General features: G+C 43.5%; 1 protein-coding gene across 5 annotated transcripts in view; it reads right to left on the bottom strand.

Annotated features, from left to right (window-relative positions):
- megf11 (multiple EGF-like-domains 11) overlaps nt 1-15,627 on the bottom strand; it is a 133,785-nt gene that overhangs the window by 88,968 nt on the left and 29,190 nt on the right. For all 5 annotated transcript variants that reach the window (XM_039773531.1, XM_039773529.1, XM_039773532.1 and 2 more), the window contains exon 5: nt 8,301-8,393. In XM_039773531.1, coding sequence (XP_039629465.1) covers nt 8,301-8,393 — 93 coding nt within the window. The remainder of the gene's footprint in view (nt 1-8,300; nt 8,394-15,627) is intronic.

The raw sequence follows: 15,627 nt of genomic DNA, 5'->3' as shown, positions 1-15,627 counted from the left end.
TGGTCTTATTTTGTGCATGGTTCTTTGCGTGAAGACACATGTTCTAACATTTGTGCAAGATATGCCTTTAAGAAGTTTCCAACTGTGTCCCAGTGTTCTACACACCTTCACCTACTCATAAGGGGTCAGTTTGAATTATTATGTGTACATCGTTGGAGTCTGGGAGGGGACCACAGCACAAAGAGTAAACATGTTAGTTAATTCCACATGCTTAAAAGCGGAGTACCAAGATCAAAGGGGCCTGCAAGGGAAGGCATCCTACTATGCTGGCCCTCCATTCCTGGGAGCAGGACATCATTTATACAAGTGAAAAGGGAGGCATTTCAAGTAGCTATTCATTTCCAACATGATAATACTGACAGAGGGACGCTGGAGTGTGTATTAACTTCTGGCAGCCTTTCACTTGTAAATTCAGATTAGATAAACACATTTTCTGCAATGGAAATATCGGGTTGTAAGCAGGCAGGTCTTCTACCATCAGGAGGCTTGTGATTTCTAATATTAGGAGCCCACTAATATTATCGATTATCAAACCAGTTTAATCTAGTGTGGGGGACTGGAGCCAATGCAGGCCATACTGAAATCTTTGATGGGGCTTCAGTCCATCATAGTGCACTGTAACCAGAATTGAAAAATAACTATGCAATTCTGTGATTTTTGAGTGTGATTTAGGCTTTAAATACTTATGTTTAGTACAGATGCATACATTTGCTAACTGAAGACAGCAGAAAAATCTTTTCAGGCAGCTGTGAAAATCCAAGGACTGTAAATGAAGGTTAGTGACTGGAACAGGTTCAAGTTCGTCACTGACAGAAGAAGACAGACTGGGCTATAGGAGGCTACTCCATGTATAGCACTGGTCAGCAGAACCTGGAAAAAGCTCACTGAATGTGCTACCTTGGTACTAATCCATACATGATGGTCAATGGAAAGTGTGAGTTTCAAAGAGCCAAAGGCCCCATTGACCAGGATGTGACATTGACTCTGTACCAAGGGAAATGCCACCCACTATTACAGAAATGGGCTTACAACTATCTAAGACCCAATGGACAAATTGGCAGATAATACTGTTCCAGTGGCTTCTCTTTGGCTGCATGTATGCATGTATATATATTTATTTATTATTATACTGCACTGTATATTAGGAGTGAAAGCTGCATTTTAAAAGCAGGTTAAATATCGTATATCCTTTCTTTTGTACCATACGTCTCATGAGTTACAGTTCCGCCATGGTTACTGTTATATCTCAAACAGGGTTCCTCCCTTAGCTAGGGTTCAAAGTCTTCTTTTGTCTTTTTTGTTTCTTTATTTTTGAGTCTATGCTAAGGTTACTTTTGTTTAATGTCGGCTTTGTTTTCTATTCCTGTGCCATGTATTTTGTGGGTGGTCCTCCAAGTGACAGGACCACCTACCAATATGTGCCAAGAACTGCCCCCCACCCTATAAAACTGGAGGATCTCCCATAGGTCCTCAAATTTCAAATGTGCTAGGGAGTTGGTGAGTGTTTTTGTTATTTGATTCTTTGAGGTTTTGGCCATTTATGCTCTGGTTTTTGACTTTGCATTTTGGATTGTATATTGGGACCTTTTTTACTGGCAAGTCAACAAAAACAACAATTTATTTCTTATGGCCAAAAATCACACAAGGAATGCCTCAATGAGCTTTAACAGACTCCAAAAAGCCTTGACTCCCTAAGAATACAAGAAAAAACTCCCAAAAAACCTTTGCAGGGAAAAAGAAATTTTGAGAAATGAAATTCTGAGAGAGAAATCTCCTTTGAGGTAGGTTGGATGTGCAAATTGTGACAAAACAATGGGGTAAATACAACACACAAAACAGAACACAAGTGATCCTCTTCACTGAGCTTGACAGACAATCTATCATGGCTGCAATACAAACTACAATGGAAAATGCAAGAATAGATTAAAGCACTCGCTAAATACTTAATGATCACATATAAGGATACAGATTTGTTCAAATACATGAAAAACAAAGTAGGAAATAATTAACATAAATTAGAAACAACATCATCTGTCCATCAGCTAATTGTAGAACCTGAAAAGGAGTCAGATAACCAGACACAGTCAGAGTCCTGGAGACCTCAACCAATTAGCTGCCTCCCCCTTATTGGCCATTCAAAGGCTGAGTCAGTGCTGGGCCAGCCAATCACATGGAAGTACCCTTTTACTACCTGATGATTCCAGTTCTTCTTTATCCAAGATGACCTTACCATAAGCAAGCAAATAAATTGGCAGTACAGCAGTAGAGAAGTGCCACACGAAAATACCAAGAAGAGTTTTGCTGTGCTCTACAGTGCCTTGTGTACTTACAAAGCATTTTTGTTATAATAAATATTTTATTTTATAAAGATTCTTCGTGGCCCTTTTTGTGTCTGGCCAGGGATTTTAACTGGGTTTGTCCCTCTAGTGGACATTTTTTTGGAAGTGATTGATTATTTTGGAACTCTCAGTCATAACATTTACTTGGGAGGGATATGTATCGTGTCAGACACATGTGAGTAGGGAGCGATTAAGAGAATTTGCTAATCTTGGTAATACCACCCCTGAGCGTGAGAGGGAAACTCAGTCAGTCTCCTTCTTTTCCTTCAGGACAGACTACCAACTGTAAGAGTGACATCACTTCTTCCCCCTTTTTGGTAGATAAAATGCCAAGTAGGGACTGGGTGGTCATCTGGCCTTGGATCCTCTGCAGATTTTGTTTTTCTTCCACCAGTTTAGATGGAGATTTTTTTTTCTATGTTCCTAGCCATCTGCCCTTATTACTGGACTCATCATTTGAGACTTGCATTATGATATTGGATATAATGACGCTACTCTTCTACTAATTATACATCTATGTTTCATAAGATTTTATGGATTTATTTTCTTTGTTACTATTCATTAATATAATATAATTAATATAATTAATATAACCTAATCTTATTGTTTTTTTTTCTTCTAGCTTTCTCTTTGACATCTAGTAAAGCACTATGAGCACATTCTTTGTATAAAAGGTGCTTTAGAAATAAATGTTGTTGGTAATCCACGAGTGCACTACACCTCTTTGAGAGCGACTAAAAAAAAATCTGGAATTGCTTACCAATAGAAATTCACCAGACTAATACGGTGAAGCACTTTAAAAAACTGCTAAAAACCCATTATTTTAACATGGCTTCATTTTAGTGTAACCCTGATATTCTGTATATGCGTTGAATTATTGTTTCTATCATGGCTCCACAATCCGTACTAAATCCTATTTCTCTTCTGTTCCTTTTCAGGTTTTCTGTGGTGGCGATCTGCACCACCACCACCCGATGTCCCAACATTGATGGATTAAAGGCCAGAGGTCCACATAACCATCATCATCAAGTTCTTCCAAGTGAAACCTGTAAACCATGAGGACTGATTGAGATAATTTATGTTGGGTAGAACGCCTAGAGGGGGCTGGGTGGTCTCGTGGCATTGGAACCCCTGTAGATTTTGTTTTATTCATCTCCAGCCCTCTGTGGTTGATGGTCATGTGGACTTCTGGCCTTCAATCCACTAATGTAAGGACAGCACGGTGTTTTGATCAGGTGGTGGTGGCACAGATCGCCACCACAAAAAAAGGAAAAGAACAGCAGAGGGAGTAGGGGTTAATACGGATTTCGGAGCCACCAAGAATGATAATGATAATCAAATGCATATATAGACTATCAGGGTTAAACTAAAATGAAGCTGTGAGAAAGCCATATTAAAATAATGAGTTTTTAACAGTTTTTTTAAAGTGCTCCACTGTATTAGCCTGTCGAAATTCTGTCAGTAAGCTGTTCCAGATTTTTGGTGCATAACAGCAGAAGGCTGCCTCGCCACTTCTTTTAAGTTTAGAAGTCTAGGAAAAGTAGTTCCCTGATATTGATACAGCAGTCTAGCTGTATTGAAATAAATCTAATAAGTTCATGTGGCTAATGCTAAATTTATTCTAGCAAATATTTCAGAAACTTAAATTAGGTTGAATGACCTCCCCTGATCCCAATTGTTCTAAAAATAGGCTTCCCACCCACAAGCATGGAGACTCTTCGACTATACATAGACACATTCTAGTATGCAGATCTCCAAAGAAACTGGTTTAAAGTTCTGCCATTTGTAATGGATGGCAGACAGGAACTGGCATCCCAGCTGGGGCTGAACAGGTATCCTTTTTCAGTTGGGAGTCCAGCATAACAGAAGGACCAGGGGAAGACAATTGATTTAGAGCATTTTCTTCCCAAACATGATACACAGCAGCCTCCCTGGTTTAGGATTCCCACATGGATGCCCCAAGGCATGCTGGGACATGTAGTCCGGTGGGGCAGCCATGTTCGGTTCTGTGGGGGCCATCATGTGGAGCTGAAGGGATTCACACTCCCTACGTTTTAGGATTTCCGATTGACCCAGAAGTACTTCCATTGGTCTATGCCCAGGCACCAGAAGTACTCCTGGTTTCAACATAACAGGAGCCACTCGACCTCATTCAGATCAAGCCAGAATCAGAAGGAATTAGACAAGGCTCATCTGGAGGGGCAGAAGAGAGGAGAATGATTTTGAAGAGTGTAAAGATAGTCACAAGATGAAACCTTTTGTTTACACAGAGACCTGTGTCTGTGTGTTTGTGTTTGGAGTGCTGCAACACCCCCTGGTGGTCACACCTTCCAAAAGTAAAGGTGTCTTTATCCCTGTTAGCTCAAATGCATGCTAGCAGATCTACTTGTAGCAATCTCACATTAAATATAACTCATTATGGCAAAACTCTCCAGCCTGAGCCTAGAGGAGCTCAGTTTTCTCCAGCAGTAAAGCTTCTTTAAAACTCAGCGACCATTAGTGCTTCATATGACCAGATCTGGCTTTGGCGCTCGGATTTCTTCAATGAATGCTGAACACCTTACACACAAGGACGAACCGGTCAGCTCTCCCGTGGAGTATACATTTTTGAAAGCTCAAAACAGGTGCACTAGCCCCACAGGCAATGCGTAATTTGTTTCTCAGGCAGAGACTTTTGAAAATTGCAGGGGATCTGGAAAAAAAGGATGAACTCAATGCACACACACCTGACTTTACAAATTAAAATGCACAATGAGCTGCTGCAAGACACAAATGTGCGGATAAATGTTTCCTTTGTAAGCAAATAGACGCACAGACACACACACACACATATGCAAAGGTGCATATATACACAGAAATGCATTTGAACACAAACACATACATCACAGACAAGTGTAAAGTTAAAGGAACACAGAGACATACTGTACATGGTGGTCTACTGGACATTAAAGGTTGTGGATTAAGTTCCCATAATTAACTCTAAGAGTGAATCTGAATGAGTCATGTAGCATCTCCATTGTCCACTAGTTGTAATAAAAAGATAAGTGCCTGCTGGGACCTGAAGGGATGTGCCACAGAGCCCTAAACCTAGACACAACTCCATACACACAATTTCCAGATTCAAATAATAATTTATTTGGTAAAATACCTTCAACAGGTTTCCAGAAGTTATGCCAAACACAGTTCTCTCTTTTTCTTCTCCTTCTCCACTTCTCCTAGTCAACCTTTGTGTGCCCCCCATAACCGACTCCAACTTGCCTGGGTGAGGCAGAGAGGCTTGCCTTATCTCACGCCTGGGAGTACAGAGCATCATTACCTGTAGGAAGCACTTCCAGGTCAGATGGAAGCTCCACAAAGTAAAGATCATGAATTCCTGCAGCACCCCCTGTCAGCGCTCATGGAACCCAACAAGGCTGATCTATGGGACTACAGCTCCCAGCAAGCCCTGCCGGGGGTCCATACTGGTACCGTAGCCCAAGGATGCTGCCACCTAGCATGTCAGGGGAGTTACTGGTCTAAGTAGGTCATCTCCCCTTGTCCCTCTATTACACCGGCCTTCTGGCAGGGTAAGACGCTCCAGTGTACCCACTTCCATGATGGCATCTGCCAATCTTCTGGCTAAGGTAGGGAATATTCTGCCATTCTTTGTATCCTTTCCGTATGGTAATCTCACAGCCAGGTAAGGTATCATGCATCATCCAGGTTGGGAACATCTGGTCGCTAGGTCTCGATCATTCCCACATATGGGTTTGAAATCTCAGTAATCAACATAGACCTCAATGCTAATAATGTAATATGTGCAAAACCAATTGGAATGTATTTTGTAACATACATAGTAATAAAATGCATTGAATTTGTCAATCCAACATATGGTCATCAAAAACATTTGTAGTAATAAAATGCATTGCATTTTTCATTCTGACAGATGGCACATCAAACATTAATTCTGCTCTTTATGAATCCCATAGCAATAGGCATATAACAGAGATATATGCATTGCATTGGTCATTCCAACATATGGTGCATCACAAACATTTGAAGTAATAAAATGCATTGCATTTGTTATTCCAACAGATGGCACATCACAAACATTAACACTGTGTTCAAGAATCCCATACCAAATTGCAAATAACTGAGAGATATGCACTGCATTTGACATCCTAACCTATGGTGCATTACAAACATTTGTAGTAATAAAATGCATTGCACTTTTCATTCCAATAGATGGCGCGTCACAAATATTAACACATCTTTTATGAATCCCATACCAATAGGCTTTTAACAGAGATATATGCATTGCATTGGTCATTCCAAGATATGGTGCATCACAAACATTTGAAGTAATAAATTGTATTAATACAAATGTCTGTGATGCACCATATGTAGGAATGACAAATTCAATGCATTTTATTACTACATATATTATAAAAAATACATTCCAACAGATGGTGCACTGCAAATGTTAATAGTGAAGTCTATGTTGATTACTTAGATTTCAACCCATGTTAGATGAGTAGCACAGCTTGTATTGAAATAATTGTACTACATGCCAAGTTAAATAAATGTGGAACACTTGAGCAAACTGCGGAATACATAAGACACATCTCCTCAATTCGTGGCATACCAAAGTATACCTCTGTCTTCAAGGGGGAAGGTCACAGTGGACTAAAATACAGCGCTCTCTTCAAGGGAGTTGGCTATAAGCACATCACTAACTGAGGTACATCACTAACAACAAATCTTGCACACCCACATCAAAACAGCATGTTGTATCCCTATGTGGTTGGCGATTTAGAAAGATGCTAAAAGTTTCGATGAAATGCTCCTTAGAGCTCCTCACCCATGCTGGTCATATCTAAACAGTAGAGGTTCATTTCAGGTGTTCTATAGTTTTGAAGTGGCCAGTACACCTTGTAACACACTACACTTGAGGAATATACTCACCAACTCAACCTGCTTTAAGTGCTTTTCCAATGCCCACACCCTTATCTCAGGGTCCTAGAGCTGTACTTTCACCAAGCCCCTCTGACTACTTCTTTCGTCCCTCCAACCCAAATACCCACCCAAAAATGTGTTCAGACTGCCAGACATGTTCATCATCTAAAGTAGCCATCATTTTTATACTTTTGTACAAGCTTTAACATCCACTGCTTTTATTTGCTGATTTTCTAATGTCTTGCAAACGCAATTTATGTCAGGAGCATTAGGATTAAGTCCCCCTCTAATCCCCCCTCCTCACTGCCTGCTCCTTTTTTGTGCTTCTTTGCAATATGACTGACCCCCCCCTGCCGCCACCCCATTGTGTCCTCGAGGCGTTCCATTTGTCCTCCACGTCTTGTTGTAAATAGCCCACTATTCTCGCCTCAGCGGTGCCAGCTTCTCAGATTATCAGGGCAGTTCTCAGCCTGGTGCTTTTATGAGGTTATTATTAACATGGGGGTAACTTCCCTACCCATGGCCACACTTGCACCTCTTAAGATGAAATGGACTAGATGGGCTGATCACTTCAGAGATAAGCTGGTGCAGTCTCTTTATTAAATGGCCATTAGTTACACTCGTGACTAGCACATGAACCTGCTGTGAGACAACAGGACCGGCAAAAACTGAAAACTCCAGCTCCATATTTTAAATCCAAACACACTGGCTCTGTTCCCAGGATGGAAATGAATGCTCAAGATAATACATCTTACTCTGTTGTAATAAAATGAGTGAGTATCAGATCATTACCATTTCACTAGTTCCAACAGGACTGGACTATACACTTAACACGCAAGCTAGACACTGCCTTGCCACTGTAGCCTCCACTGACTGGTCTCTTAGGCCAAGAGAGAACATCAGGCACTGCCAACCTGGCTCAAAAATGCATATGAGAACCCACTGAGCAGGTAACCTAGTCACGACTACCCTGACTGGACACCAGTAATAGATCTGCATCATCATTTTCCTGGGGTTGCCACTCACCACTGGAACAGTCAATGCCTCCCCATCCTGGCTCACACTGACAGGTGTCTGGAGACACACATCGGCCATGAACGCATTCCTCCGTGCACAGAGCTGTCAAGAGAACAAACACAGAAGGGGTTAAGTTCACCCAACTGGAAAATGGGGAAAAGAAAGAAAAAATAAATGTAAGAAGGTACAGTCATTACACATATAGCACCCTCCATAATGTCTGGGAGAAAGACATTTTTCCTGGATTTACCCATTGCTCCACAGTTTAAAATTCAAAAATTTGTATATATTTTGGTCATAATACTTTTATCACATGGTCCCCCCCCCCATTTTTGGACTTCATAATGTTTTGGACAGAGCAATGGCAGATCTGTTAAAGCTGTCATATATAGTCCTTTGTCTCACATCCCTTGTATGCAATGACTGCTCGAAGTCTGCGATTCATTGACATCACCAGCTGCTGAGGGTCTTCTCTGGTGATGTTCTGCCAAACCTCTAATGCAGCCATCTTCAGCTCCTGCTGGTTTCAGGGGCTTGTCCCCTTATGTTTTCTCTTCAGCATATGGAAAGCCTGCTCAATTGGATTTGTGACTGGCTTGGCCATTCAGGAATTTTGCATTTTTTAGCTTTGACAAAACTCCCATGTTGCCTCAGCAGTTTGTTTGGATCAGCATCTTGTTGTAGGATAAAGGAGTCCAAGGAGTTTGGAGGCATTTACTGGAACCAGATCAGATGTTTCTGTACACCTCTGAATTCATTGTGCCACTGCCGTCAACAGTTCCATCAACAATGTAGGTATATGTGCCAGGACCTGTGGCAGCCATACATGGCACAAGCCACAACCCCAGCACCATGTTTAACAGATGAAGTGGTCTGTTTTGGATCTTGGGCAGTTCCTTATCATTTCCAGACTTTGCTCTTGCCATCACTCAGTTGTAGGTTGTGGCAGACGACCAGGGACCTTGCCCCACCAGGACGCCTGGAGCAGGGAAGGACCGGGACAGGGGCAATATCTTCCCTTGGTGCAAGAGAGCCGCCCCGCCGGTATCCCATCAGGAGGTGTCTGGATGGTTCCTGAGCCATGGAGGACAGTACTTGCGCCACACCAGGAAGTGCTGCTGAACCAGGAATTGTACACCCGGAGTGCTTCCGGGTGCAAGGGAAGCATTTCCGCCACACCAGGAAGTGCTGCCGGAAGACCTTCATAGGACACCCGGAGCACATCCGGGGCGGGATAAAAGGGGCCGCCTCACTTCATTCAGGGAGCCAGAGTCGGGTGGAAGAGGACGGAGCTTGCAAGGAGTGGAGTATAGCCGGCAATACAGAGAAAGCAGTGGAAAAGGACTGTGAGTCTTTGGGTACTGTGTTTGTGCTGTGAAGAATAAAAGAGTGCTTTTTTGGACATCTGGCTGTCTCAGTGTCTGTCTGTGTCCGGGTATCTTTCACAAGGTTCATGTTTGTCTCGTCTGTTCACAAGACCTCTATCAAGAATTCTGCAGGGTCTTTCAGTCCTATTCACAAACTGTAATACTGCTCATCCTGTTTGTGTGGCTAACTAGTGGTTTGCATCTTGCAGTGTGACCTCTGTTTTTCTGTTCATGAAGTCTTCTGCAGTTCTCTGACACACACACATCTGCCTCCTGAAGACTGTCTGATCTGTCATACAGGCGTTTGGGGCTTTTTCTTTTCCATAGTGAGGATTCTTCTGTCATCAGCAGTGGAGGTCTTCCTTGGCCTACCAGTCCCTTAAAAATTACTGAGCTCACCAGTGCTCACCAGACTGCAGGCAAAGACAGACCATGAAGCACTTCCTGATCTGCCCTCAGCTGGATGAAAAATGCACTATGGATGACCTCACCAAGGTCACAGACAGAGCTATAGCCTGCACTCACCACTGGAAGGGCATATAAAACCTTTGTTTAAGGACTTGAGGAGAAGAAGAAGAAGAGGACCAGTGCATTCTTTCTTCTTCATGATATTCCAGACAGCTGATTGAGTGATCCTAAGGTTTTACCGATGTCTCTAATGGTGGTTTGATTCTTGTTTTACAGCCTCATGAGGACTTCTTTGACTTTCACTGGCACAGCTCTTGCCCTCATGTTGACAACTACAGCCTCCAAAGAGTAGAAGCAGGCCAAGGTATCTTATGAAGCCATAAACCACACCAGAGGAATCACAAACACCTATGATATTATTGTGCCCTGAAATGCGGGCACTATGTAGAAAAAGTGTTTTGTGACCAAAATGTGTGCAAATCTCCTTAAATTAAAGTCTGCAATGTACACTTAAATCATGTCCGAATTGTTTAATTTGTAATTTTAAACTGTCGGAGTGGAGGGGTTAATCAAGGAAAAATGTGTCTTTGTCCCAAACATTATTAAGGGCACTGTAATTACTTTGTTGCCTCCAAGAATGGAACTGGTCAGACTAGTTGAGTGACTACCCAGGAAAAAAAAATCTCAACACCCCATAGATAAACTGAATTATGGTGGTCCACCTGGGCATTGCTCTGTCTCATATCCCAGTAGAGCTTAGCTGACACTAAGAGATGAGACATTCTTAGTATCCAAAACACTGTCTGCGAAAAAGGAAGCACCATGTTGATTTCTCAGATATTGGCTTAATCCAATGTCACATTAGATGACTACTAGTTGGAGGGAATGTCAAACCTGAGGGCAGTTATGGATCTCATCATGTAAGTATGCCAGATTACACGACTGCGAGTCGCAACGCAGGTTAGATTAGATGACTGTGTGATGACCTTCCATCAGTTTCACATTTCCAAAGGATCGCAAGCTCCTCCCTTTCACTGACATTATTTGTATGAAAATGTGCTATCTAAATAAATGTTGTTGTTGTTGACAGCCAATAGTGTGCAACCTGATGAGCTGGCACACATGCTAAGGCTTTACAAGTGCAGCAAATTCAGCTGCAATCTCTGCCATTATTATTATTTTTTTTTTTTTAAATTGTGTCATGGTACTTAAAACATGAGATATCAGATAGATAAGCCTCTCTGTTACTCATGAGCTCCAACATGAGTACCTACACCTATGTTCTTTACTCCTCGTTGCTGCATTATATGTTGTGTATTCCCTGTGAATGCTCATTGGTTGTCAGCTCTCTCATGCACACAGAGCCCGCCCTTGGACTTAAATCAAAATCAGATCTGTTTGACTTTGTCAGGGCAAGTCACAGAGTGGCTAGGCCGAGTCGCTGGGTATGTCAGACTACATGACTAGTGCCACAAATCCCTACAACTTGCTAAGATTAATTAAATGAAACCTACAGCTGAAAATCACTGGAAAAGTCATATAATGTGACATGGGCTTTAGTTGGGCTCCACATGTTGCTACAGACAACAGAAACTCTTAGGACTGTTTCTACCAGTTACTGACAAGTTGGCACGCATCCATTCATCTACCATACGTGCTTATCCAATTAAGAGGGGCACATTCTTATGTCAGTGTGGTAGGTATCACCCCCGGGTACACCAATTTTTCCTTCCGCATCCCAACTGTAATTTGTAAATTAACCCATATGAAAGAGGGTGCCCCGTGATGGACTGGTGTCCTGTCCAGGGTTGGTTCCTGACAGGGAAAGAGAAACAGGAGACCGGCCACAACTACCAAAGGTCAACAAAGCAGACAACTGTCTAGCGTCCACCCGTATGTGTACAAGGAATGCTGAAGTGTGGACACCTGGTCCTCCCCATCCAAAACACGTATGCTTTCACAAAAGTAAGTGTCGCCAAATTTGAAAGAATGAACAACATACGCACTCCTTCACCCTGGGTGACCTTACAGGTCACTTCCATAACAGATGATCCAGGACGTAACACAAAAGTGAACAGATTGTGTGTGTTGCCAGGTGTTTGTGCAGACGTTTCAGGAGAGATGGGACGCGCTAGCCTCTGACAGTGTGCCCAGTTGCGATGGAGGAGTGTGCGTGAGGAGCATCTGAAGAAGATATTGAAGTCAGTATATATGCTAGCTTGACTAGGTTTCCTGCCAGTGAAGGAAAAGGCAGCAAATTGGAAAGTGCATATGGGGCACAGACCTCTTGTATGACTGCATGTTGGCGTGTGTGGGTTTGCAACAAGCACGGCAGAAAATGTTTAGCACAGAAATGGCACAGTTTGTAAGACGCTTATGATAAAAGCATCAAACAATTTGGGTAGTTGTTAGATTTTGAGTGTTTTGTGGAGTGGAAATTCAAAAATGTAGAAAACAAAAGAGGATGCTTACATCCCTTTAGATGGTTAACACTAGCAAGATCGCATTCTATGGGATGATTACACACACACAGGGCCCTATTTGCTTGCACATATCTTATCTAATTTGTGTGTGTTCATCCTTAGTACACTTGGATGGTATGTGTGTAGCTCAAATATGAGATTTTAAGTGCAGGTTCAGGCTGACGGGATGAGTCCCACGCATCCACGCAGCGCAGCGGTGTCTCGAGAGGCAGACAAAGCCTTATTTATGCTGAGCTGCGGACTCTTCCCAATCGATAAAGAGACGCAGGGCCGCTGCTACAAAACTGCGAATGACAATTCAATCAGCAAAATCATTTTCGCTTCAGTCAGGCCGCCTCGTCAGCAGAGCGGCACAGCTCAAAGCTTCCGCAGGGCGGGCGCAGCGCACAGGCGCTTATCTACGCGAGGCGCCGCGACGATCTTATCGAGCTGCCTAGTAATTGGCAATTGTCACCATGCTGCCAAGTGTGGCTCCTCGTCGTCCTTCAGCATAGCGCAACAAAAGTGACCACCCCCCCTCCTCTATCAGCTATAGCCCCCTGAAACTCACTAACAGTTCCAAGTACTGACATCTTCTCACTACCCAAGTACACCCCCCCAGAATGAGAAATACTCATTTACCATAATCTACTCCCCACCAGCGGTGACCTTTGCAAGGCACTGGCAGTTATTATATTTTGGGTTTCTTTTAAACAGATCAAAATTTATGAAAACAGAAAATTAAATCTTGAGAACTTTGGGGGTAAATGTTTGTGCGTATCGGCACAATCTGTGTGCTCCCTTTATACCCATGTGAAAAGTAACCATCACACAGTTTGCAAATTCCTGCACCTTCAAGGGGTCACAGGGAACGGTAAAATCGTTCACAAAAGAGGAACAACAAAACGAAGAAGGAAATTGAGCAAGTAGACATAGTACTGTGTGAAAGTAGGGATCACTAGGAGGCAGCTGACCCTGGCAGGTATGGTGTCCAGCAAACCTTATTGGTAGGTAGGGTTGGTTTCTAGTCTGGAAAATTCAATGTTCCCCCATGATGGTGCAGTGTAGACACACACAGAGAGAGAGAGAGAGAGAAAAAAAGAGAGAGAGAGAAAAAAAAAGAGTGAATGAGGCCATTGAGGGCTGGCATGAAGTCATCAGGTATCCTGGCAAAACAGGTGGAGGCCATGTCACTTGCTAGGCACACTGTGACCAAGATTCACATATTTAGGAGAAGTGAGGGAGGACTCCCTAGGACAGTGATGGTGAACCATTTAGAAACCAAGTGACCAAACTGCAATCCAAAACCCACTTATTTATCGCAAAGTGCCAACATGGCAATTTAACCTGAATACCACCTAAAACTGAAAACCAGCATAACCAAGGAGCTGGTGGTGGATTTTAGGAGGCCCAGGCCCCTCATGGACCCCGTGATCATCAGAGGTGAGTGTGTGCAGAGGGTACAGACCTATAAATACCTGGGAGTGCAGCTGGATGATAAATTGGACTGGACTGCCAATACTGATGCTCTGTCTGTCTATCTATCTACTGAGCTTTTAGTTTAGAAAAGCAACTCATACATTAACATCTTTTGTCTTAAAAGAAAAACATAATAACAGAGCTTTCAATGATACAAACAACTTTTTGTTGAAAGGTTAAAGTTTGAATTCGGTATGCTTTTGAACAATTAATGTGCTTTTTGCTGTTGTATGCATGCTGATAATTTGTCTAACCTTGGCTCATACTTTGTAAGTTTGAGAGCAACACATGCAGCACTCAGGTCATCTGTTAGTCTGTTTCTGGTGTCAGATTTGATTTAATTCAAAGCTGAAAACAGCTGCGCACAAGCATAAGATGCTCCAAACAAAGTAAGGAAAGCAATCTCAAGTACCTTCATTGACTTAAGATTATTTGGCAGAGAATTCCACACTTTAAGGATTTCATTTTCATAACTAACTGTGCTGTCCTTTGTCATCCCTTCGATCCTCTCAAGTGTTTCACGCAGGTCTTCCCTATTAAGCTCCGCCCCCAAAGCTTCCATTATATATTACGGGGTCGTGGATCAGGTGTAGCGATTAGCAACTCCCGGCAATAATTACAGATGCGGACGACTCCTCACCTGTGCGCTTAAGCGAGGACTGCCCGCATCACAAAGCTCCCGGAAACCGCTCCGGCCACTCTACCATAACCCCCTTTAAGCCGCGAGTGCAGCAATTATCTGTTAAAACTGTCCTTTTCAATTTTGAGCTGTGGACCCGCTGTACCACATCCCCTCCAACCCTACCACGGGAATCACAGACTCAAAAGGCTGCAGTCCGTGCCGCACCCTCAAGCACCATGTGTGCCGCCCGCCTTACCCCAGACAGGAGAGGAAGGAAGCGCTCCCATTGGGCTGCTGGGCAGAGGGGCGGGTGATGTGAGAAACGTCCTCCGGCACGCGTGAAGAGGGGGAGCGGTGAGGGGAGCAGCCCGGCCCCGCATTCCTCTGGCTTTATAGTAACGAACTCTGGGCTCGGGCGACGGCGCGCGTGCCCACTGAGAGGGCTCTGAGTGCCCCCTTTGGCACGCGTGCAATAGGTTCGCCACCACTGCCCTAGGAGAATACAAAAGGGTTGGTTTCTACTGTGGAAATGTAATGGAGAGTGAAATCAGAGAGAATGAGGCAATTGGGGACTTGCATAAAGTCATCAAGCATCCTGGCCAATAGGTGGAATTAGTGTCCCTTACAGAGGATGCTGGAGCCAAGATACACATTTATAGGAGAAGTGAAGAAGGACTAACAAAAGGATAGTACTCTCCATCAAACTACTAGAAGGAAGTAGGCAAATGGGTGTGGCGGACAGCTGGGGATCCTGCCCAGCCAGGCCACCTGGAAGGACAGGGGGAGGGACAATACCTCCCTGGGTCCACGAGAGGGCAGCCGCCCTGGTCTGCATCAGGACCACGGGATCAGAGCTTAAAAGGTCAAGCTGACTGGGGCCCGTGGCCACCGCCAGAGGGCGCCCGAAGGATTGTGAAGCTCTAGATTGCAACATTTCCGCCACACCAGAAAGTGCCGCCAGAAGATCATTCCAAAGCACCAGGAGCACATGCTGGGTC

The sequence above is a fragment of the Polypterus senegalus genome, chromosome 12, assembly GCF_016835505.1.
Source record: "Polypterus senegalus isolate Bchr_013 chromosome 12, ASM1683550v1, whole genome shotgun sequence".
Taxonomy (NCBI): domain Eukaryota; kingdom Metazoa; phylum Chordata; class Cladistia; order Polypteriformes; family Polypteridae; genus Polypterus; species Polypterus senegalus.
This window is presented reverse-complemented; position numbering and strand designations above follow the sequence as displayed.